This window comes from Arachis hypogaea, chromosome 4 (genome assembly GCF_003086295.3).
Source record: "Arachis hypogaea cultivar Tifrunner chromosome 4, arahy.Tifrunner.gnm2.J5K5, whole genome shotgun sequence".
Classification (NCBI taxonomy): Eukaryota; Viridiplantae; Streptophyta; class Magnoliopsida; order Fabales; family Fabaceae; genus Arachis; species Arachis hypogaea.
In genome coordinates this window covers 2,981,164-3,007,182 of record NC_092039.1, presented here as the reverse complement: position 1 = coordinate 3,007,182, position 26,019 = coordinate 2,981,164, and the positions used below count along the sequence as shown (strand labels likewise).

Genomic DNA, 26,019 nt, shown 5'->3' with positions numbered 1-26,019 from the left:
TAAGTGTGTATTGGGGTATCACTTAACATGTCACATTAATAAATTTGATACCATCAACAAACAAAATGACGGAAGAACTAACATGACTAATTTAAAATTTTTAAAAAATAAATTTAATTAAAAAAATCTTTTTAAAACTAATTTAAAGAACGACTAATTTTTTCAGGAATTAATTTTACCATTTATTCTTTATAAAGTTAATGAACATGTTATTAAATTATGTGCCCTAATTTTAGAATAAGAAAGTTTTTCTTATTAAGTGATGCTCATATAAAAGTTTAAATGCTCATATTCATTTAAATTAAAGATAAAGCAAATTGAGTAAATAAAAGTAAATGACTGTGTATAGAAGTAGCATTATTTATCTATTTTTAGTTTTTTTTTTTTTTTGTCAGGATCTATTTTTAATTTTGATAATATTTTATGGGTTGAATATTGGGCTTGGAGAAAGGCCCATTGACTAAAGAAAGAAGGCAAAAGGCCCAAAGCGGGCGAAGGGAACAGAACGGCGAAGAAGAAACGGAACTGATTCAATTGGCTGCTGTTGAAAGAAGCAACAGAGAAAACGCAAGAATCAAAATCAAAATCGTTTGCAAAAGGCAAAACCAACCATAACCAACAAAAACCCTATTTAGACCAATCTCGAAGAACCCTGATTAGACTTGTTTTGTTCTTTGGGAAGAAAACAAGAGGCACCGATGCAAGCAGTGGTGCTCAATACTCAATCTTGCTGCAGAGGCCTCGAGCCTCCTTCCTCCTCCACCTCCCAAAAGGTTTTCTTATTTATTTTTTTTTGGCGTTCTTATAATTTCCGATATATAGTTATAATGATGATGATAATACTTCAATCTGAAATATGAATAATGAATAGGGTTGGCAGTGGCAGCGCACAAGCTTCTTCGGGAGGAGAGGTAACCTTGCATGCCGCACTTTGAGTTCTTCTCTTCGGATTCGTTTGCCCCATACATCACGGCGCCATGGTTAGTCAATTTATTTATTTATTTATTAATAGATTCTAGTTTTGAATTTCTTTTTGTGAGATTTTCATGGAATTCAAGTTCAGTAGTTGGAATTCTTGATTAATTAAAATTTGCTATAAAACGGCATAAGCTTAATAATTGAATCATTAGGTTTTGATTGGTCCTTTGCCTGTATAGATTTCCTTTAGTTTTGATTGAATTTGGTTGTACATATTTCCTTTCTTAACTAGGAATAAAAGTTGTCTTCATTATTATGCTTGTGTTTAGTTTTGAGGGCCGTTGCCACTCCAAATCCAGCTGTGGAGTTGCCGTTAACCGCAGAAAATGTAGAAAGCGTATTGGATGAAATTCGACCGTATCTCATCGCAGATGGGGGAAATGTGGCTTTGCATGAGATTGATGGCAATGTTGTGAGGTTGAAGCTACAGGGAGCGTGTGGCTCCTGTCCAAGTTCTGTTATGACAATGAAAATGGGCATTGAGCGTAGATTGATGGAAAAGATACCGGAGATATTTGCAGTGGAACCCATTGCTGATGAAGAAACTGGTCTTGAGCTCAATGAAGAAAATATAGAAAAGGTTAGTTCTGTTTAACATTGTGATATTGATATTCTGGCATAGAATATTAATTTTTTGCAGTTCCTTATTGACAAACCAAATAGACTCATTTTGCACTTATGCACGCATAAAAAAGAACTTTGAGAAAGGGAACAACACATGATGGATATAGAAAAGGAAGGCATATGTAGTATATCAGTACCCTTATTGGACAAAGACTAATGAATGAAACTGAACAAGATATTGTTCAAGTTTCTTCACTTTCCAGGACGTTTTCGGAAATATCATAGCTTCTGCAATTCCAAGAAGAAAAACACAAAGAACATTAGTGGATGATAAACACTACTTTATATAAGTTTATTGCAAATGTCAAATTTCGGAGATCATTTGCAAAAATCAAACCATGTACTGTCTACTTGGTGGGAATGGGATGATATCTCTCAACTTGAGTATGTGTAATAACTATGAAGATGAAAAGATGCTTATGTTTCTTTTACTTGTTTATATTTGATAGTATGTTAATATTGATTGTCCAGTAACATTCTCAAATGAAAAGGTTCTAAGTATTTCATATTTGATATGCGGTTTAGGTTCTAGAGGAAATAAGGCCATACCTGGTTGGGGCAGCAGATGGATCTCTTGAATTGGTAGGAATTGAAGAGCCAATTGTAAAGGTGAGAATCACAGGTCCAGCTGCTGGTGTCATGACTGTACGTGTTGCTGTTACACAAAAGTTGCGAGAAAAGATACCTTCTATTGCAGCAGTTCAGCTTTTATCATGATTTGGCCGCTAAACACAACTATCATCGGCATGGCATTCTTGTAATTTTTCGTCAGCAACAATAAGTGTTACCTGTGAAGTGATGTATATGTATAGTATATACGTAGCTACAGGATGGAACTGTTATCGTGTAAATTCAATATTCAAATGATTTCATATCCTGAAAGAAGCCTTGCTTTGGTTTATGTTATGACTTTGTCAGCTTCCTTTTTTCTTTTTCTGTTTCTCATCACAAGTCTCATCATTAGTAGTTGTTTTACATGCGCACTAAAATACTACATACACACCAGAAATCAGACACCAGATTATCATGTATTTGCATATATTTATGTACATGTTATTAATTTGTGTATTCTCTACTCGATTAGTTAAAGACTTGAGGTGATTTGTCAATTTTTTTTTTCGCGTAACTCAGCATGTGTTTATCATAGCTGGTCTAAACTCGGAAAAACGAGAAGAATGGTGTCAAGTGATTACCACGTTAAACTCTGTCCATTTGAATTTATTGACAGTTGGACACAATACGACGAGTCTTTGAATCTATACATGGTTTCGTTATGGCATGTGAAAGTCTAACAAAATTTTATCACATCTCAATACATTTAAGGTGGCAAGAGAGAAAAGGTCAATTAATTCATTGCCGCTACAGTAAAATATAATAGAAAGTTAAAAAATACAACACCAAAGCTACATTCCATAGCAATTGAACCTTCAACTTCAGCTCCACTTTTCCAACTAAAGAAGTAAACGAAAAACAAAGGCTACCAAGAAAATGAACTCGCTTCTTTATCCATATTATTAACAGGTGCCAAAGAGAGACAAAAAGGAAAAAATACAGGCTTGCTCGTTACAAAACTTCCAACCGATATCAATCCAGAAGTTGTTATAAATGAAGATCAAGAAATGCATTTTTAGTTTCTAATTCTGAACGTTGGTGTACTTTGCAGCTTTCATCAAAGTCGATGCGCTTCTACATCCATAGTATATGAAAAAGGTTTCATCCATTGATCATAAATGGCTACAGTCCAAGTTCAGAAAGTAGCTGCCGCCATCTTGGAGTTTCCTCATCAAAAATGTAGGTCAAGGGTGATATAAGAACGCCACTGCCACCAATCTGCATTAAATGAATGTAATCAACATAAAAATGAGTATGAGAATCATAGCCAAGTCCATGTAGTAAAGCTAGCTACTGCTAGTGGCAGTAATAAATCATGTAGACTAACATTTTATCCCAAACCAAATATAATTGGGTTATTCGGACTCGTGTCATTCAGAATAACATGAAATCCAAAACAGATGCTTTGAAAATAATTTAGAAACTCACCGCTCTCAGCTGCTGTATAGACTTGTATAGTGCCTTCTTGGGTACACATATCACTATGGCGTAGTAGTCTGCTGCAACCTTCCCATCCCGTTTGCAAAAAACAGGACTTATAGTGGGTCCCTGCAGAAGATAATCACATGTTCCTCTTAAAATTGAGAACAAATTGTAGTGAAAAAATAATGATACTGCTCATGATCACAGTAATCAGTAGATAGTATATGACAAACTTTGCTAACGCAAAAAGCAAATGCTGTAAGGAAAGCCACCACCAGCGAAAAAAAATGAAAAATGAAGGTAAGGTGTTCATTCCGAATCACACCTGCAACCCAGATAATGATGGTTGACTCAATACTCTCTCGGCTACTTCCTCTGCACTGCTACCCCTCATGTTTGCAGTGACCTGCCAAGTCCAAAATTAGCAAATACAATGAAAATGGCATCAAACACTAGATTTTGAGCGATGGAAATAATGAATTCTATGCACCGTAAACTGCCCAATGGCCCTCAGATGTGCCTCTAATCTTTCTAGTATCTCATGTGTCGTTTCTAGTACTCCTGTCCGTTGGATCATTGATTTTCTGCTTGCAACAAGAACAGCCTGGAGAAAATTAAATTGTCAGATTGAGAGATAATTTATCAAGGCAAATGCAGAAGCAGTCATCTGGAGGCTGGAACTTCCTATTGTTAAATTGAAACTAATAGATCATGATAGTCAAGGCAAAAAATAAAAGTTAATGATTGCTAACCTGGCTTTCCAACACAGTTCCACCTTCAATTTCCTTCAAATTATTTTCTCTCAGCGTGGTCCCACTACTCACTAGGTCTAAGATGGCATCAGCAATTCCCATCTAAATGAAGCAAAGGCAAACAAATCAACCAGATAAATATCATGTCCAGCATATGGCAGCAGCATCACTAAGACGGACGCAACAACAGTTGATTACTTCATTCCAGAAACAATTGACCAAAATTACAAACAAATGAATAAAAGGGTAAAGGTTTCATATGCCAAGCAATTAATTACTTCACCTCAACCATGTATTAAGATGCAGAATGAAGATATATATTATATCAACAACTGAGACATCACAAACCCCAAGGAGTATGAAAAACTGTTTATACAGCACAGCCCATTTTATGGTTGATAATAAGAAAGCATAAACAAAAAACTTCGTATAAAACAAATACTGTTCTCACCGCAGGTGCTGCCTCCAGAGCTCCGTCTGCAGTTGAAAAAGTCACATGTGTAAGTCCATTCTCCCTCATGAATTTGGGACCCAGCTGAACAGTAAGACCAAAGTTCAAATTAGATTTCCCTTTCTAAATGTAAACGATAGCATAAGATTAGAACTGTCAATCGAAACACGTACATAGTTGAACCCAGTAGCAACTCGCAGAGGCTTGTCTTCGGTCCATTGAGGCATCTTTGATAGCTCCTCTAGGGAATTGATATTCTCAAATATTCCATATTGGGGAATCTGGAATGAGAGAGAATACCCAAGACAATTAAAATTTCAAAAAGGAAAGACAAGCAGAATCTAGCAGGTTTGGAAAAATGTTATTTTTTCTCACCGCAAGTGATAAGCGGCAATCACCATACTCCAACGCCTCATGGACAATGATAAGATCCTCATTTCCCTGAGGACAGAAAACACATTAAATAAAACCTTTGGCACTCCTGTATACCATGGGAAATTAATCCGAAACTAGAATCAAGCTTTAGGGGAAAACACATTCTCATCTAGAAAATTAAAAAAAAAAAATAAAAGCATGCTTGAAAATTGCTATCTTGGCCTCGTAATAGAAAAAATAAAATCAAATTTTAATACTTCATGAGATGAGAAACAGAAGAAACTATTTGATGCAAATGGCAACATTAACCATAAGAGAACCTTTGCTTATATTCAGGAACAGAAAAGCCATATGATGGAAAAGTTCACACATGCTCACCTGGCCATATTCACTGAGTGTATCAAGACCGACAATGCCCAGGTCAAGATCTCCAGATAACAATTTTCTTACAATGTCTTTTGGCCTTTGAAACCAAACTTCTAAGTTGGACAGCTGCAAAGTAAGAAAACTGATCAATGATAATTTAACAGCATTAGTGGGAAACAAAACAATTCTGGCCATCAGCATATGCTACAACATCCTCATAAACAGGCATTAATTACATTCTTGATTTATTCCTCCGAAAAAGAAGAGTACATATATATTACAGCCAAATAGCTTTAAATCAATTAGCATGAGACCAAAACACATATAGTGAAGCATGGAAGACATCCCCATCAAAAGCATAAGCAATGTTTAGTAAGAAACTAGTCATAACTTGAGTAACCTATTATTATGAAGCTCAAACAATGCCATAGTGGAAAAACGATAGGAGAAAGAAAACAACAAACCTGAGGAATTTCAGCGACATATTGCCTAGGATTAACCTGCTTCACTGACAATTGACAATTCTACACACACCAAAAAAAAAAAAAAAAAAAAAGAGAGAGAGAAAATCAGTCATAAGTTAACAAAAGATAGACATGGAATTTCTAGCATTAGCAAATAACATATACAAACTACCAAAACTCTGAGTCCTAGTGGCAAATAAAGCATAATAATATTTTCACCTGAGAGGTAAGAAGCTGAATTGAATGAATACATTATAAGTAAGTGAAATTGGTTTGGAATATGATATACCTTGAGGAGTTCGAGAGTGTCGTTGGACATGCGACCCTTGCTAGGCAAGCCGAGACGGATCTCCTTGCGCTCAGAGGAGAGAGGAGAGCTTCCATTTAGGACGTTGACGTTTGAGGGTTGCGGAATTGACAGCGAGGCGTAGCAGCTCCAGCTGCGGGTGGTGGCGGTGGCGGTGGCGGTGGCGGACTTGACCAAAATATGAAGTGGCGTGCATTGAAGGTGAAGTTGAAGGCTTAGATTCATTGTTGTCCGCGCAGATTTAGATTTTCGTCTATTCTGTCTGCGTCTCGTGTGTGTGGCGACTCTACTTGCAATTCTCGGCAATAATGCGACTTCACTGTACACCAATCACCAATACAATATACTAATATTGAAGTCTCTTTATTAAAAATGAGTAATACTAATACTAAAGCGATAATAACATAAATGAAACAAAATAAAAAAAAAAATTAACTATTTAATGAAAGAAACAGAGCAACCCAATTACCTATATTTGCAGAGCACGAATACGAATTATCATAACTGAAATTACAAATACATGCAAACACATACAAAATGGTCTGTAATGTAAAAGGCGAAAATTTATTTCGTTTTCAATCTTTTTTGAGCTATAAAATAGTCCATTACCGCCAGATCTCACCGCTGAAACTTTCAAGACCAATTTGTAGTGAAAAAAAAGGCAAAGACAAAATAAATTTTCGTTCTCTACGTTAGGGACCAAAATCATACTTAACATATATATATATATATATATATATATATATATATATAAGATTATTAATTTAATAGCTAATTTTTTAATTTAAATCTTTTAAAATGAGAAAGTCAGTAAAATGGTAAAATGAAAGGTTAATCACCATTAATTTTATAATTTTTATGAAATGTATGTCCTACTATCTTAATTTAAGAGTGATTAACACTTCATTTTATCACTTTATCAACTTTTTCACTTTAAAAGATTTTGATCCCTAATTTTTAGTATACACCTAATATTTTGTGAAAAATATTAAGTGGATCAAAATAAGTTTTGTTGACACAATTTTTTTTATACCGTCATTCTATTTAGATAACTCGTGGTTGGTTCATATACATGAAGTCTAGTTGTTAATTTATACTTTGATAAAGTTACTTTAGATTTTCTACTCCTAATTGGTTTAGGTGATTCTTCACTTTTTCTTTTTCTGCATAACTCATAGCCTATGTTTAAAGAGGGCTTGCTAAATTATATACAAAGGTGTAAAATCCTTTTATATTACAATGCACATATAAAATGATTAGCAGACTTAGCATACTGTAAAAGTGCATATATTGCTAATTAAGTTTAAAAAAAAATCAAATTAACTCATAAGATTCTTGTGCTATTTAATTTTTTTCTTCTTTGACACTTCATATTGTTCTTGAGCTTACCTGGCTTAGTGGCCAAACTGTTCATCTATTTAATTATTAGGAAGAAACATTCTGCGTTCACAATTTGTTTTCAACGTCAATCTCAATAATAGCATAATTTAATTTGTAAGCACGACTAATATAAACATAAGAAATTATACAAACGACCAATTATATATTTATATATTATGACAACAATTCCTAAGGGCTAGATGTAGGGGCATTTTTTTTATTTTTTCCGATCTAGTTTTAACTCTGCAGACAACGTCCATTGTATTCCTTTAATAATAATTTTGAGAGTTTTTTGAGAATATAAATTCCAATGATGGTGTTCAACAAGAGATTTGAAGATAAATGTAAAATACAAAATTTATGCACCATTACAAGAAGTTCCCACACAACACATAAAATTAGAAGAAACTCGCTCGCCAGGTGCTTTTCTGTTTAACAAATGGAAGAACAATTTAGTGATACAATTACATGTTATATCAATCAGTCTCTCTCCATTCCCAGATGAATGTGTTTAGCAGAAGATTATCCTTAGTGACAGTAAAGCTTAATGAGTTTATCAGCACCCGCTGTAAATAACCAGGGCTGTCTTGGGTGAAATTTACAGTCTAATATACCTGAAATGCAGACAACTCCAACTAAGATACAAAAATGTCTTTATAAATGTTGGCATATATTTAAATGCATCACCCAGAAAAGACATGTAGAATGAAACAGATAAATGAAAAGTAAAAAAGGGGCTATATAAAACGCTAATACTGCAGGTCTCACCTCTCCCATCTGAACTTGTATGCCCTCGCAGAATTTCCAGCGGAACAATAAGAGGATTTTGATTGAGATCGGAATAAACCATTCCATGAAACACATATGCATTGCAGTCATCTGAACATGAAGCAAACAAGGGGTATGAACGATGGTAAACCACGTTGTTGATATCTTTTGGGTGACACCTGCAATGTTACCAAATTATTTAAAAAAGACTGTCATTGAACTAAAGTACAGAAATGTGAAATTTCTAAACCAAGCTGTTGCCAAGAAATAACATAACATAGCTCATTAAGGAAATGAAAACTTTCTCCAAGAACCAACAAGCAAAGCATACTGACTTCTGTATTCTCTACTCCCTGTTTAATCTTTGCAATTAATGGACTTTTGTCCTATGTAATGGGTCTTGAAGTGTAACAAAACCCCATGATTGTTGAGAAAAAGAAAAACAACGGTGGGAGATTTTAGCATATCACATTATTTTCCAACATATATTCACAAGAAACCAAAGCAGAAGTTGACACCAAACTCAGATTTTCAAGATTACGAATTTTTACCATAGGAAAAGTATAGGGTACCAACATATTATCTGCCAACTTCTGCCAACTCTTATTTATATTTGTGTTTCATAGAAGTGTGTTCGTAGATGTGCCTAATAATTAATATATTTTAAATACATATATAAAGAGACACATCCAGAAAATATATCTATAAAGACACTTCTATTAAACACAGTTATAAAAAAGACATTTTTGTTAGACACATCCATGAACACACTTTCATAAAACACAATTATATAAGAGTTGGCAGATATGCTGTTGGTAACGTAGCGGAACCGTTTACCATAATATAAGATCAACACCAATATGGCACATCCATGACCAAAAAATACCGATAAACAGAGATAATATAGTTCAGTTTTATGCCGCCCACTATAGAATTTCTCATAGGTATATTCCTTAAGCACTTTCATATTGCCCTTTGCATTAAAGCAATTCTTACATGCATTCAGGTAGCTGTATAGCATATACTGTATAATATAAAGGCATCAGGAAGAAGATAACTACTCTATCACAGCACAAGTTCAGAGCTGCCTCCAAATAATAATAATAATAACAATAATAACAAAACTTACTTGAGAGTTTTATAAGGTTTAGATGAAAGATCCATGTCAAACCAACACAGCTTCCCTTCTTTGCTCCCAACAATTAAATTATCACCTATAAACAGAGCGTACAGACAAGTAATTATGATAAAATATTTTCATTTTTATGAAAAACTAATTGATTATGCAACATCTGCATAACAATAATCACACCTCCAAGACCCTCAGGAAATGTTATTGTTGGGGATAGAATTAGGCGTTTAGTGTCTATCTGGTGCAAAGCATATTAATAACTTTTCAGAGGACTTTCCCTCTTAGACATGATGAGATTGGGAAGCTACAGTTTACTGATTTCTATGGTTTTCTTTTTTATTATTTTTTAATGGCTTAGGATATCCTTTCCTCGACTCCTGTGTACTGTTTCTTCTATAAACTAATGAAATTCTCTCTTTTGTTATCAATAAATAAATAAATAAATAATCATACCTCCAGGATGAACTGCAATAGATGAGGCTTCACGGAGCCCAGTATCTAGCTTCTTTATGAGCTTTCTCTTCAATAAATCATACACACGAACACTCTGCTTTGTACAAATAAAGAAAATGGAACGAGATGGATGGAAAGTTGATCTAACAGCAAGTCCGTGTAACTTGAATGGAAGTTTTTGTGTAAGCTTCTTCGATAAGTGGTGTATCAGAACTGCTCTTGATTCACGTAAAAAACAAGTCAAGGAATAAAAAAAGCAGCCAAGCCTGATTTAAATATTCAATTCCTAGTTACTTTTAATCCAATAAAGAATCTAAGATATGCTAATTATCTAACACTTTATTGAACAAGAACCAGCATAATACAGTTAGTTTTACATAAGATCCATCAATCAGATAATCACATAAAACACAGTCATAAATGCCAGCAAATAAAACACTAAATAGGTGGAACTACATGACTAATTATTACCAAGCCTAGCTAGTTCTATTCATGATCATTAGCTGAAGAGTCAGACAGACATGCAACAGGAAAATACAGAAACTAAGCATGACAAAGTGAAAATCAAGTCATAATCACTTTGGCACATGTATTCATCCTTGTAAAATAATAAACGGATGACAAATAAGGAAAGTATCACTTTCAGCTTAGGCCGCATTCAAAAAGGATATCTGCTGGCATCACTGTCGAAAAGTAGTCACCTTTCCGGTGCCATTCTACAGCAGTAACAGTCTGCATGAACACATAAACTATAGTTTATACAACTATAATAAAAAACTTCAGACAAAATGGATATGCAGATGAATATGGAAATACCTTAAAAAATTTTAATTTTATACCCCCGTGTTTATCATCTTGAAGCCATCTTACACTAGTTGCCGAGTTGCCTATAAACACACATGATCAGGAAAAAAAACACAAATCAGGTTGCAACATCAGAAATGCAAGCATTTTGTACACATTAAGTCTATATTCTCCCAATATTAAAGAATGTTAGCAATAAAATCAGACTGACTTTTTCGTTTCTAAGACTAAATGCTTATTTTGTGGCCCTAGTCCACTTTGAGGCCCTAAGCCTCTCATAAGCATTGTCAAAAATCAAAACCTTTATATACAGAGAGATTCTGTTTTATTTAGCATTTTTCTATGTAGGCCCCTTTTTCATTTGGTATGTGGAATTTTTTTTTCCCATGTTACATTGTAGGGAATCTCTTAGATCATTCCTTTGGGTTTTGAATAAGTGTTTAGAATATAACCACAGAGCATAAAACTGACCAGAATCATCTGATGGTGTAGATGTGTCAACCGAGAGAAGCTCCTTAATCTTTTTCTGTTCTTCGTCATCCCCCAAGTGAGTGTTCAAGATAAGTACATCTTGCCCCCTAAAAGAATATTGGTTAGTGATTTATTTACACAATCAAGGCATATATCGATTATAGAGGAAAACTTAACATATTGGTAAACTGGACCTACAAGGAGACAGCCAAAATATGAACATCAGGCAGAGGATTCCAAGCAACACAATTAACAGCTTCACCAACGTCCCATCGTCTAAGACATCTGCCAGTTTCAACCTCCCAGATTCGGACAGTTCCATCACTTGAACCTGTTCAGACAACAGAAAGTCAGGAACGACACCTTGATACTACATAATTGAGACCAAAATTTATGTCATCAACATCCATACCTGATGCAATCCACTGCCCAGAAGGTTCAACAGAAATTGATGTGACTGCATCTTCATGGCCTTTATACTCAATATAGCATGCTGTGGGATAAGGTTTGAGCTCCTTTCGACTTGGAAGCTTTGGCTTTAAGGACTCAGGATCAATATTGAGCTAGAATAGGGGGAAAAAACAACAAATACATTACATGTGCCCATCTTATATACAAACTAATCAATATATATACACAAATGTAATTCCAAAATAAAAAGTAAAGTGGAAATAATATAAAAAAATAAAATAAAATTTCTTAACCAAAAAAGTTCTTCAACTTTTATATTTCACTCACACGTTTCTTCCGAACTCGAGGACACAAGTACAAATCCAAGCAACGTTCAAAGCACTCCTTCATGGCATTCTCGTAGGCAGGGATGCTTCTCATAGATGTAAACCTGAACAAAGTGATATTTAATTAGTTATTTAGTTTAACTAAAGAAAAGAGGGACATAGCAAAGAAGCTGGCCATGAGAACACGATACCTTTTTGGGATAAACTTAGGACGATCTTCTTCATACATCAACTGATAAGAATTTATCTCTTCCTGGGTTGGAATGTATTCTAGAGGAGGATTATACGACTCCTCATTGCCTAAGAAGAAAAACAAGATTATATATCACGCAATCTCAAAGAAAAACCAATATCCTCTATCAGTGAATATTTTAACTTCAAATTTGGGGCGCTGTTCAATTATAATACCGGGAAGTCTTTGCTTTGGTGCAGGAATGTATGCCAAATGATTTGATTTTTCTGTCAAACCAGAATCATCTTCCCACAAGAGATATGGGCCATCTTCCTCCTTTGGTTTGTCAAAGGTAATTAGTCCCTTACGAATTGCTCTAACATACTGCACAACCTGTATAATCATGAAGCGCATGAGTGGTAATAGAAACAAATAAAGTTTCTTTGTCTCTCCTCTAATATCTCAACACCACAGCAGTTCACTCATTTCACATTATGCTTAAAGCACAAATTAAGGAATAGTTACCTTTTTAGCTTCCCACTTTGAAGGTATAAACCTTCTTTTTGGCTCAGGTGCATTAGACAACGGATGTTTGGCACCATCCCATTTAAACCAGTCAACATAGTCCTGTACATTAGCAAAGAGAGACCAATTGAAGAAACAAATTGCGATTGAAGTCTTATTTACAGTTGACAGCCTTAAGCAAAAGATAAAACCGGAATTGAAAGTATCTGACCGGATATGGATTGAAGTCAGCATGTGGTGCCCGATTCTTGAGAAGTCTACGGACGAGTTTGACCTCATCTTTCGTTAGCTCCACTTCCTCGTCATTGTATTCATCATATACTTTCCGCCTTAAATGTTTAAAAATGTAGTAAAATCAAACATCTTATTCTCTAGAAATGAGATAGCATACATTAACATTAAAATTTAACATTTTACATAAATAAAGCATCTCTAAAGACCTCAACATTGCAGCCTAAGACTTTAAACACTATAGCCATGAAAAGTTCAAAACGAGCTGAATGAAAGAAATTGAAAAGTTGGAATCCAGTGTATCAAGTGAATGCAATAACAAAAGAAAATGGAAAAGAAGAGAGACCAATTCTTAGAGTCATCAACATTGGCGAGGAAGGAGCCCAATTTGTCCAGTTTATCTTTCTTCTTGATCTTCTTCCCCTTGATGTCGTATCCAATATGAGGTTCGTCATCATACCAGTGGAGAGGGACATCCCCTACGGTATTTCTGGGAGCCACCTGTCAAAGGAGGAATGCATGTAAGCATCATGAGAATGAAGGTGGAAGAAACGGTTATTGAATTTTGTTGTGGACCTCGTCCTCAGAGGAATCGCTCTCTTCCTGATGGAGTCCAGAGCTGTCACTTTCACCGTGTTCATCTGGTTCACTGTCATCCCCAGCTGCGGGCTCCGATTCAGATTCTGATGGAGAACCAAAGGAGTCGCCATCGTCGTCATCGGCAGCAGAAGAGTCCTAAAAGCGAGAAAGAACAATGTATTTGAACGAAGGAATTGAGAAGTGGCACCGAGAGGAGTAGAGGATAGAGAGGATACCTCGTAAGTGGAGTCGGTATCGGAGTCGGAAACATGAGGATCCTCTTCGTTTTGCTTCTTCGGAGACATGATTGAGAAGCGGCAACACTGGTAGGGTTTTTCGTTTTCAGCGCAAGCGGCAACTAACAAAAGGGTTTTAGGTTCACTCTACCTTACTTGTTCAGTTGCAGCGCCACGGCACCAACAACGCACCCACCCGCAGACCCGATCCGGAAATAACCAATAACGCTCGCCACCCACGTTACACCATTTTTTGTGTCAGGCCCACACTGACAAAAAAAAAAAACCGGGTATTTCAGTTCAAAATGGTTAAAATAATCTGACCAACTTGAATTAGGAATGAACATTGCATAAGCTTCCGATTTGTCCTAATTTAGATTCGATCATAAATATATATTCGATCTATTTTTTATTCCTGACTCAATTTTAAACTCAATAAAATCTATATATATTCGGATCATAATTATATTGAATAAAAATTAGATAAAAACCAAATAAAAATCAGACTTTTAATCATAATTCTATGTATTTTTATATTTTTTCCTAGTTTCATAATTTATTAAAAATAAATATATTAATTTATAATTAATATTACATAATAATATTACGTAATATTAGTTAGAAAATATAAATTTAAGACAAAATGTATTATCTTCTTGAATGTTAATATAAGAGAAACTCTAAATCTTTAGCAATTATTTCATACCATAAAATTCATTTAGAAAAATATAATAAATACTAACCACATTCTAAAATTAAATTATAATCATGAATAACTACTAATAATATCAAATATGTAAGTCACATATAATTAACACAAAATATTATATATTAGTTTAAAGTCTTATACTTTTTAAATACAAAACAATAATTTTAGAATATGTATCTTCATCAAATTGGGTCGGGGTGACCCGAATTATGCATTGTTTGTTTTTTTGTTAAGATTAATTTGAATTATAATTTCAATTTTATCACGTGCATGGCACAGGTAATTATATTTGTTTGATAATAAAAAAGGTAACATGTTATGTATTGTTTATTGTTCAGTGTATCAATTCTAAAATAGTTATTAATTAATTTTAGTAATCTATTTTTTTCAATAAATTAAATATATATACTTAATGTGGCCATAAATAACTTAGTAATACTTAAACCCACCAACAAATTTTTATATGTTATTTTACTGTCAAATAAGAATATATTAAAATCAGCTCAAAATAAACAACAAAAGCGAAACTCAAAAAAGAGAACTCAAAAAAACTAAAAAGAAATAGCAGTATGGCCTCTAGCAATGCTTATGACTGCTCACGTAATTGGAAATAGAGTGCATAATAATCTCTTCTATTAAATTATTTAATAATTAATCAATATTCGATTGATTGGTCTGAGGTTGAGGTTACCGACAAAAAAAATTTGTCTAAGTTACTTTGTTTCTTTTTGTCCAAGTTACTTCTTTTTTTGTCCAAATTTCTTCTCTTTTTGTCTAACTCACTTCCTTTTTGCTTCGTGAGTTTCGAAAGTATCCTACTCCCCTCGAATGGAGAATCTCCTTCATTTTTAATTGAAACTTAAAGAGTATCCCTATATTTTCAGGATTGGATTTCATATTCGAATAAATATCGTAATCATAAGAAAGTAGGCTTTTTAACGACGGGTCTAGCAAACGAACAATTTGGATAGGATCCAACCAATGGATCAATGGGAGAGCCATTTGATCTCCATCAAAGTCTGCATTGAATCCCTTACAAACTAATTGGTTATGCTATGTTCTTAGTATAAACAGTTTTTTTTATTGTCAATATATTGGAATGATATGATTTGCTCAGAAGGATCTTCCCTCCCCCTCCCCCTCCCCCTCCCCTCCCCCCTCTTTTGAACAGCCTGTTATAATAGAAAAGCCTTATATCTTGAAATTAATTCATAAAATTGATGATAAAATACACAGATATTCTTGTGGGCATTATACACTTGTTACGCAACAACCTCTTAGAAGAAGGGCTAAACAAAGAGGACAGCGCGTAGGTGAGATGGAGGTTTGGGCTTAGAAAATTCTAACGCACAAAATTTTCAATAAATAATAAATAATTTAAACCCGCTAAAAAATAACTCAACACTTTCCTTTGTTTTTATATAATTATAATAAGTATATTTTTTAAATTATTATAATCATACCTTATTTATTAAATGTTAATTTTAATATAATTATAATAAAAATATTTTTAAAATAAATTTTAAAAAAATAATAGTATTTTTATTTAGAAAATAAATCATGAAAAATTAACATCTCACTTTTATTAGTTAAGAAACTTACTTTTATTAGTTAAGAAAAAAATCCAATTTTAATATGTTAGGTAGATATTATTAATGAAAGATTCTTCCACTAATTTATTTTATAAGCTTTCTACAAGGGATTTCTTTTTTTGTTTGGACAGGTAGCTTTCTACAATATTATAAACTTGGTTTAGCATAATTGGGGTGCGATTTGGATCTTAAAATTTCGATGTGAATCAACAATACAAAGCCAATTTTATATTCCAACAATTAGGGTTGCAAGAATGAGATTATAATCCATGTATTAGGGGTGTTTATGGGTCGGGTGAAATTGGATTTGATATGATGTGGACTTGACTTAAAATACATGCCAGACCTATTTATTAGACTCAAACTCGGCTTTAAATCCAATGAAATCTTTACACTTTAAGGCCACGATTATACCGAATAAAAATCGAGTAAAAATCGGACCGTTAACATTACATTACTTTGATACTTTCTTGTAAATTAACATGTGAAAATATCCAAATTTTCAAGACTCCAACCATTATTTGACATGGTAAAATTCACTCAGAAAAATATAATAAGAACCAACATTTCTCTAAAATTAAAGCATAACCATAATCAATATTAATATTGTCTAATAACACCAAATATTTAAATTAATACAAATAACACAATATTATACATTAGTATAAAGTCTTATGTATTTTAAACATAAAACATTAATGTATAGTCTTATAATAACTAATAACACAAAATATTAAAGTTTACAATATTTAAATTTCATATAAGAATAGCCATCATTCATTACTAATAACAGAAAATATTAATTGTGTATGATGACCGGGCCACCGGACCGAGTTCGAGTACCCCGAGCTATGATCTGGACTCGACCTAAAATAATGATCGAGTCTATTTTTTAGACCTTTATCCGACACTAAACCTAATAAAATCACACCAAATTAACTTTTAAAGTGTTCGGAGACAAACCAGATCTTCGAGTCGGATGGTGCTATGTACACCCTACCATGTATCATATGATATAGAAATTGTTACGTACTTATGCGCATTGGCAATTTGTTACCATGTATCATATGTCGTGACAATAAATTGAAAACAATTTCACTTCTTCAATTAATGGCACTAAATATATGAGACAAGAAAATGAACTTCTCTACCGAAATTTCATACTATATACGCCACCCCACCATCATGAATCCTATGTTATGTGGTACAAATGGTTAGGCACTTAATGTGTTAGTTGCAATGACGCTTGAATAATTTGTCGCATAAAATTGGAATATCATGCTAAAAAAAAGAAAAGAAAAGAAGATAAAAATAAAAAATATAATATGAAACACATGAAATTAATATTACTTTATTAATTGATAATTTATAGTGTCGGTCCCTTCATGGCCAAAAGTGGCATTTATCCAAACCGTAACTTTAAATGATGCTATAAATACTGATCGACAATGGCTAAGGATGTGTGGAGTGTGGACTTAACAGGAACATAAGAAATAAGAGTATTACATTGCATTGTCATAGCTGTCACAAAAATCACCAAGAATGACGATAACGTGACATTATACTTGAAAGATTTAAATTCTCTAACTTTTAGATTTGTATTTTAAAAAATAATATATAATTTTTTATTTTTAAATGTTTTATATTTTAGAATTTTTTGTCTTATTTATAAAATAAATTATAAAAAAATCATACTTTATCCTTTAAAAAAAATCGATATTTAAAAATTTAAATCCACACTTGAATACAGCAAACAATAGTAAAAAGAAATTAATTTTAGTGTATTAAAGTAGTTCTATATGTATATCAAATGGTATAATATCACATTAACAAAAATAATTACTTTTTATATTACTTATATAAATAGTCATATAAAAATATAAATATAATTATACAATTGTATAAAATATTTTATATTATCAATGTATCAAAATTAAACTCCAATAAAAATTCCAAAAATGTTTTAGATTGTGAATTATTATACAATTTAAGTTTTGGGTAGTAATTTAAGTTGCCACTGAATACTCATACACACGATATTGGAGCGAGGAGTAACAATGGATGTTACTTCCCTTCAACTTAATGAAAGAAACAGAGCAACCCAATTTATCATAATTGAAACTGCAACTACATTATATGTATATAAAAATCAGTAGCTAAGTTAATTATTTATATAAAGTATATATAAATAAGAATTATTAATTTCACCTAGTATTTTGTGGAAATTATTAAGTGGATCAGAATAAATTTTGTTGACACAAAAAATTGTTATACAGTCGTTGTAGCCTTTTGCTTACTCATTTAAGTCAAAAGTCTACTTCAATTCAGCACGATGATCAATTAGTTGAAATATTACAAACATATATAAAAAAATCCTACCCTAAAAAAGAATTTAAGAAAAATCATAGATTTCATCGCCAATTGTGGAGCCTAAAATCATAGATAGCGACGGCAAAACCTTCCTGATCCATGTTGCCTCCACCAGCTGGTCCTTGTTTTCAGCTTTTTCAAATTTCCAACAAAATTTGGGAAAAAAAAAAGAAGAAAATTTGTGATCAAGATCAACTCCGAATCTGTTAAGTGTTAACTTTATCTGCTCGTGCTAATTAAAAATTCGAAACAAAAGACGGTGTACCGATAAAAAAAATCAAATTTTTATTGATCATTAGTGTGATAAACTAAAAAATAATTCATCATATTATTTTATTTTTCATAATATGATTCAAATTTCAAACAATTTGACCACGTAACTTAATGAACAAAAATTAATGAAATCACTGATAAATTTGGTCTGAATTTGTATTCGAATTTTAATTCAGTTTATAAAATTTTATTTTTTTAATTTTTAAGTTTTATAAACGTAATTTATATTAGTTTATAAAATAATTTTTTGATAAAAAATGTTAATAAAACACTAATATAAATAATTAAATGTCATGCTAAAATTTATAATACAATATCGTTATAATTTTGGTGTTTAAATAATTTAAAAACGATGTTGGTTATTTGTTTTAGGAAAAAAACTTTAATAAATATTATTTATGATCTTTTTAGACTATTGGAATGCTAAAACAAAAAGAGAAAATATAGAGAGTTAATAAAATATTTGTATAATATATACAATAAAGGTTTAGAGATATTTGATTCAGTATTAACAATATAACTATTAGTGTTACTTTTCTTCATTACTTTAAATTTGTAGGATGAATGATTTCATGACATCGCATCAAAATTTTAAATTTAAAAGATTAAGAATTCGATCTTTTGGTAAATTTCATGACATCGCATCACAATTTCTTTATTGAATATGGGAAGACTATGCCATTTGAACTATTACTCATCAACAACGTTCTATTTATTTATGTGTCGATAATCAGTTTAGAGACTAACGGCAAGGTCGAATTGAGTATTATCTCAAATTAATGATATTGGTTATGTGAGGGATGACTGGGCAACCAACCACAATAATAGTTACATAATTGTTACTTGTTAGAATATGAATAACAAATCAATAAATAATGGATATGAATCACATGACAGATTAATAATAAACAAATAAATATACACACAAGTTTTTTTTTTTAAAGGAAATGAGGAAGGAAGAAGAAGAGAAGGGTTTTGAGATTTGGCGTAATAATAATGACAATTATTATGACTGATTAGCAGAGAAACAAGAATGGAGTGTAGAACTCATCGACCTTCGTAGCGGTGGCACCACACTGTAAAAAAAAAAAAAAAAAAAAAATTCTAGGTTTTCTTTTCTTTACTTTTTAAAGTTTTTCCCCCTTTTTTTTTAATTTTTGTGTATCGCTTTTTCTCTCTCTATATGGAACCCAATTGGAATTGAATTTGCGATCGAGGAACATCACCTCAGTGCCAGAGACAGTAGTGACAGCTGTATCCACCAGCAAACGCGAAATCCCTTTCAGATTTCGCTGCTGCCGCAAGATCCCACTTCCCTAGCCGGTGTTTTCCACCGCTGTTTCTGCAATCGTAGGGTTTGGGTTTTTGCTTCCTGGTTTTGCGCGTTGCGCTCCTCAGCCATGGCGGCTTCTTCGGGTTCCAGCTGGCGCGAGGGGATGTCCGCCGATAACGTCAAGGGGCTCTGCCTCGCTCTCTCCTCCAGCTTCTTCATCGGCGCCAGCTTCATTGTCAAAAAGAAGGGCTTGAAGAAAGCTGGTGCTAGTGGAATTAGGGCAGGTATTATTCTTTATTCCTCTTTTTTCGTAAGAGCCTTGTTCATTCTCCGCAATTCGCTGCTCAAAGTTCTGAATGTGGGGGTTTAATGGTGTCTTGCAGTTCCAGATTTGTTCTGGTTTAGGGGTCTACACGGATCCCATTGAACTGGGAGCTGGGTAAGGGAATTCTAGAGTGATATGCCTCATATGAAGCTCTGAAGTTAGCTCCTTAACTTTGATTACTTGCCAAGAGTTCATTTTAGAAGTTTGGTTTAGTGTCTGTGAAAAAATTAGATGTTGTATTACTTAAGGATCTGGGTAATTTTAAGTTAAGCCAGTTTCAACCGAGTGAAATTTTAAGTTCAGTGTGGATTTTTTTTTTTTCCATTGCTAGGGTATTTTTTCTGTTCACATGGCATTTTGGAACTCAGATACTTGTAGAATAGGTAGATCGGCTTCTCATAAAGTTCACAGAACTTCTTGTGCTTTTTTGTGCTCCCTGCTATGGAGTGATTGAGCGATCAATATTCTCAGCATGACTAGTAACGTACATTTTATATACCCAATTAACTTCGAATGAATTGTGCATTAACATAAGTCAATTTCAATAGGTACTATAATTGCTAGTGTTGTTTGGTGTAAATCGTATTGCAAAATAGTACATCTACAATTGTTTCGAGTATTTAACAGAAAATGGAGTTTGATGTGACCTGACCCTGCCATTAGTTTCAAATATAGATACGTTCATGTTGTTGCTACTCATCAGTATGGACAATGGATCATCGGCAATACTAACTGACTTCCCTAATAAATCTCTTTGACAGGAAATGGAGGTTATTCTTACTTGTACGAGCCACTTTGGTGGGTGGGGATGATAACAAGTGAGTTAAACATCATCTGTTTTGTCCTGAATGATTATTTAATTGAATGCTGGACTTTTTCTCATCAACAGTTATGATGCAAATAATTATTGATTGAGTGACATTGTTGACTTGTACAATTGAATTATTCTTTTCCTGGGGGTTGATACCTGCTGCAGCATTTGCTTTGGCCAGTTTCTAGATTTTTTTAAGACTTTAAGTGGGCAATTTATGATATAGTTTCTTCTAGTATGCTTTCCAGTTTTTACTCCTCCTCTCCTGCATGAATTACAAACTTTAAGGAGAAAGTTACTACTTTTTGGTATATTTATCTGACATTTTATCTTTTTTGAAAAGCACATTGCTTAGGCTTATACATTTCATCTAAATTCAACCATTTTTCTCCACATGTTATACAAGGAAATATTTCCCCATCAACATAAGCTATCCTTAGATTTGACCAATTTGTCATCACATTGTCCAGGGGAATATTCCTATACAGACAAAAAGCCTTCCTAATACTATACTTAACTTCACATGTATATTGATCTGGGTTCCTTGTGGTTATGATATTAATATGCTGATCAATTTTTTCTTCTAACACATCTTATTGGAACAGTGGTGGTTGGTGAGATTGCCAATTTCGCAGCATATGCATTTGCCCCAGCTATATTGGTCACCCCACTTGGTGCTCTCAGCATTATTATCAGGTATGATAAAAGTTTTGCTTCAGATTGATCCTCAACTTTCTGTTGGTAAATTCTGAGTTGAGCTGCTGTCTTGCAGTGCTGCTCTTGCTCATATTATTTTAAGGGAGAGGCTGCATATATTTGGAATTCTCGGCTGCGTATTGTGTGTTGTGGGGTCTACAACCATTGTTCTACATGCTCCTCAAGAACGGGAAATTGAGTCAGTAAGAGATGTATGGAATCTTGCTATGGATCCAGGTAGTTAAGCTCCCCTGCCTGAAATGTAATTTCCTTTACTCAAACTGTATATACTATAAGATTACTAACTGGAAGATACAACATTTCTTCTGCAGCATTTCTCTTCTATGCAGCGTTGGTCATAACTGCTGCCTTTATTCTTATCTTCCACTTCATTCCTCAATATGGCCAGACACACATAATGGTTTATATTGGTGTCTGTTCCCTTGTGGGCTCTTTATCGGTATGCAATCTTTTCGTTGTTGATGAGTTGTATTTGCTCTCTTTGTTGTATAATATTTTTCTGTATTTTAGTTGTAAGTTTTCCTTTGACAGGTTATGAGTGTTAAGGCTCTTGGAATTGCTATAAAGTTAACTCTGTCGGGGATGAATCAACTAATTTACCCTCAGACTTGGGCGTTCACTCTAGTTGTAGCTGTTTGTGTTCTTACCCAAATGAATTATTTGAATAAGGTATAGTAATTTTTATTGTTATTCCCTTAAAAGTTACATTTGTTTGAATTTTGATGTACTATCATCTACTTTATGTCAATATCAAACAAGCACTGATACACTTCTTTTTCTTAACAAGTATCATGTAATTGAAACTGGTTTAATAGGATTTTCCATCAGAAGATTCTGTAAAACCTGTTGCGAGGTGTCATGTTTAATGTAGTGTTATTCATAAAGGCTTGTGTTGACAAGAATATAAAATTGTACAAGTGTTATTTATCTTCTGTGGCATGTATGTGATATCTTTCTTGAACCAAAATCTTTTCCTTTGGGAAAACCTTCAAGGATATTACGCTGCATGTGATCTCTCGCTCTTTAAGCGAAGTTATAGATCGAGAATTTTGCAACGAGTTAACAATTAATATAAAGAACTGATTTATTAACTTGGGGAACTTACTTCTTTTCACCTTTTATCCATTTGTGCTTTGATTGCTAGTGCTTTCTACTTCATGATTGACATTATAATAATTGTTTTTCTGCAATTAGGCACTGGACACATTTAATACAGCAGTGGTATCTCCCATATATTATGTTATGTTCACAACATTAACCATTGTGGCTAGCGTCATCATGTTTAAGGTAAATATTCTTGCCTAACTAATATTGATGTGACGTCATTGCTATACTCTTACAGTTCTATAGGTTAACTTGAAATAATCAGAAGTGACTGCATATTCTATCATTTGTCTTTTCGAAAGCACCTCCATCAATTGTATTTAGGCTTGAGTATTTTCTTAATGAACCATATAGTACTGAGTTTAACGGCACAGCTGCACTAGCCATTCAGGAAGAGAAGTTTGTATTTTTGTTTTCTACTTGCTGCTTCAGATTTGCTTCATTAATTACTCCTTGAAAATTGGATGCATTCTGGTAGATCTGTGCTAGGTTTGTCTTGTTTTCCCCAAGAAGGATGCTCATTCTTTCACTGCATTTTGAAAGATCTAGGGAAAACAAAAATGAAAATAGTGGAGAACTTTTCCCCCCTAGTTCTCAAGATTTTAAATGGAAGAACAAAATTGTTTCTGAATTCCTTAAAAGAAAGAGCAATATGGATGAAATCTAATTTTAATTATACTCTTACTAGTTCTCTTGGGTGACCCTGACGGACTTGCTGGTTGTTTTTGTTCCTTGAACTGTGTCTATGTCAATTTTAGTGGGTCCCTACATAGACCATCTTAGTGAACTGCTTGCGTATCGTGTGAGAGAGAAGATTACTGTGCGAGAGCCATTAATTTTATTGTTTCACATTAAGTGTCTGTCCATCGATTGATGATTGAGAACTGAATATGATATCAGGACTGGGATGGGCAAAGTCCAACACAAGTTGTCACGGAAATATGTGGGTTTGTGACAATACTTTCAGGAACTTTTCTCCTTCACAAAACTAAGGATTTGTCTGATGGTATGCTTTCTGGTGCTCACAAGAACTCTCTGGTGTAAGGTCTTGAAAGTGTTCAAACATGATTTATTAATGTGATTAGTATCATGGTCTGCAGGTTTACAATCGTCTTTATCTATTAGACTTCCTAAGCACTCAGAAGAGGATGGGGGCGAGGGCATCCCTCTGAGACGGCAAGAATCCATGAGATCACCGTGATACATTCTTTGTGTAGCGTCGCATCTTGCACATCTGACAAGCTTGAGGCGCTGGGGGAGGGACTTTGCCAAGGTCACTGTGTATTTTACTGATTATTTCCTTCCCCATCGTATTATTTTTTTGTGATACAGTTGGAGTGGAAGGATAAGTTTTTCATGTCATTGTTTTCGGGGTCCTGGTGATTATGGTATCGGATCTTGCACTTGCATTGTATACTCTTCCCTCCCTACCTCTTCCCTCTACACACGGAAGACAAACGGCCAATGTAATTTTCTGCACACTGATTATATATAGTGTATCTCTCAGTTAAAATCAGAGTATTCTCCATCAAATTTTGAACTGGATAGCCTAGCAATGTTATTATCACTATCTGCTGTTTGAACTGAGCTGAACAAAATCGGTCTCTCCACTTGTCAGTGCAAAATGTGGCAATCAGCCAATCACATAACAGGACAAATGGTTTGTGTAATCATAACTTGTAATCTTTTCTGGAGTTAGTTCGACTAATGCTGTAATTTAATGGAAGCTGCTTTTATCAAGGGACTATATTACGCAAGATTTACAAGGATCTATTTGCAATTTTTAAGGTCTTTCATGACCGTCGCCTGCATATATATTAGTAATATAAATTTCAAGGGTCGAGTCTGTAATAACCTCTGTTAGAACTCCACAATCACTAATTTACTATTAATAAATATGTTTGGTCAGAAAGCAACATAAAAAATTGTGTAGTAACATAAACAAGTGACTTTTTGTTGTTACATGTTCAAAGTGGTAGAAAATATCATTGACAAACGATGTAATTAAAAGTTGGGCAAAAAAAAAAAAGAAATAAGCCAAGGGAAGCTATAATTTACGTGAATTAGCAAAGTTGAAAATTGCTTCATCAATCAATCAAAGTACATCTCTATGCAATTCGAACCTATTCAACTCGAATTGTTCCAGAACGAAATGCATACTAATTCGAACCAACTTGGTTCGTACTACAAGCATACATAATTCGAACTAGATGAGTTCGAATTACATAGTGCAAGCTTCCCAAAGTAATTCGAACCAAGCTGTTTGAATTACACAAATCGTATTTCGTACTAGGCTGGTTCGAATTAGTGAGGATCAGACCTGTATATATATGGCGTAAACGTGAGTTGCTCTCATTAGAGGGGGTAAGATGGCTAGTGAGAAGAGTTTTGTAGTGTTGGTTCACTACATGAGTAGGTGTATTTTTAGGTTTGGTACTTTGTTTATTTCACTTTGCTGCTTAGATTCCACTGTTATAGGTTTCCTTACTTGTAGTTGATAAGTGATAGAATTTGTTAATGTTAATGCGATGTACTGTGCATGGTGTCTTAACTAATGAATATGTTCTGTTTCCGGAATTTTGAACGAAATGTCTGTTGAACACACACGGCAATAAATAAATCTACAAATTAAATTGAGACATGATACGAAGACTATGCTAGTAACTGAAATAAACACTAAACAGCCGTTTTCAAAGTGCAATATCATGATTTGGAATAACATACTGAAACATAAATAACCAAGAGACAAGTAAGATCGCCAAAGTACATCAACGACAATAGTAAACCTGACTAACATACAACACTTAACATGAACAAACAACATACATGATACATGAATCATCTAAACAGATGCGAGCCGGTGAAGCAACGACGGGGTACCCGTGTCCTGTGGCCTCTCCGGATAAGCGGCTCCTCGTCCTCGATCTCATCCTCGTCATCATCTGGGGCAGGCTGTGCAGCTGGCCTAGGCTGGACGGGTGCCGCAGACGACCCGGCAACTAAATG

At 33.8% G+C, this 26,019-nt stretch overlaps 4 protein-coding genes across 4 annotated transcripts; 2 read left to right on the top strand and 2 right to left on the bottom strand.

Moving 5' to 3' along the window:
* The first annotated feature begins 443 nt into the window (after nucleotides 1-443).
* Nucleotides 444-2,508, top strand: LOC112795743 (nifU-like protein 2, chloroplastic). The gene is made up of 4 exons (XM_025837882.2): nucleotides 444-773; nucleotides 872-980; nucleotides 1,248-1,558; nucleotides 2,128-2,508. The coding sequence occupies exons 1-4, from the start codon at nucleotides 699-701 to the stop codon at nucleotides 2,317-2,319; spliced, it is 687 nt and encodes a 228-aa protein (XP_025693667.1). The 5' UTR covers nucleotides 444-698; the 3' UTR covers nucleotides 2,320-2,508.
* A 383-nt stretch (nucleotides 2,509-2,891) lies between these two features.
* LOC112795742 (ATP phosphoribosyltransferase 2, chloroplastic) lies at nucleotides 2,892-6,892 on the bottom strand. The gene is made up of 12 exons (XM_025837881.2): nucleotides 6,821-6,892; nucleotides 6,334-6,670; nucleotides 6,045-6,104; nucleotides 5,593-5,706; nucleotides 5,215-5,280; nucleotides 5,013-5,120; nucleotides 4,840-4,923; nucleotides 4,389-4,490; nucleotides 4,127-4,240; nucleotides 3,962-4,042; nucleotides 3,643-3,762; nucleotides 2,892-3,432 (listed from the first exon to the last, which is right to left on the bottom strand). The coding sequence occupies exons 2-12, from the start codon at nucleotides 6,574-6,576 to the stop codon at nucleotides 3,337-3,339; spliced, it is 1,188 nt and encodes a 395-aa protein (XP_025693666.1). The 5' UTR covers nucleotides 6,577-6,670; nucleotides 6,821-6,892; the 3' UTR covers nucleotides 2,892-3,336.
* A 1,153-nt stretch (nucleotides 6,893-8,045) lies between these two features.
* Nucleotides 8,046-14,125, bottom strand: LOC112795741 (ribosome biogenesis protein BOP1 homolog). Its single transcript, XM_025837880.3, has 17 exons — nucleotides 13,840-14,125; nucleotides 13,601-13,759; nucleotides 13,371-13,525; nucleotides 13,005-13,122; nucleotides 12,794-12,895; nucleotides 12,505-12,661; nucleotides 12,288-12,396; nucleotides 12,098-12,200; nucleotides 11,772-11,922; nucleotides 11,558-11,690; nucleotides 11,360-11,466; nucleotides 10,901-10,971; nucleotides 10,756-10,816; nucleotides 10,085-10,312; nucleotides 9,629-9,713; nucleotides 8,500-8,678; nucleotides 8,046-8,345 (listed from the first exon to the last, which is right to left on the bottom strand). The coding sequence occupies exons 1-17, from the start codon at nucleotides 13,906-13,908 to the stop codon at nucleotides 8,260-8,262; spliced, it is 2,073 nt and encodes a 690-aa protein (XP_025693665.1). The 5' UTR covers nucleotides 13,909-14,125; the 3' UTR covers nucleotides 8,046-8,259.
* Nucleotides 14,126-19,589: 5,464 nt separating this feature from the next.
* LOC112795740 (probable magnesium transporter NIPA4) lies at nucleotides 19,590-24,546 on the top strand. The gene is made up of 9 exons (XM_025837879.3): nucleotides 19,590-20,340; nucleotides 21,143-21,199; nucleotides 21,798-21,888; nucleotides 21,965-22,125; nucleotides 22,221-22,348; nucleotides 22,441-22,578; nucleotides 23,104-23,196; nucleotides 23,914-24,019; nucleotides 24,114-24,546. Exons 1-9 carry the CDS (start codon nucleotides 20,184-20,186, stop codon nucleotides 24,212-24,214), a joined length of 1,032 nt encoding a protein of 343 aa, XP_025693664.1. The 5' UTR covers nucleotides 19,590-20,183; the 3' UTR covers nucleotides 24,215-24,546.
* The last annotated feature ends 1,473 nt before the right edge of the window (nucleotides 24,547-26,019 follow it).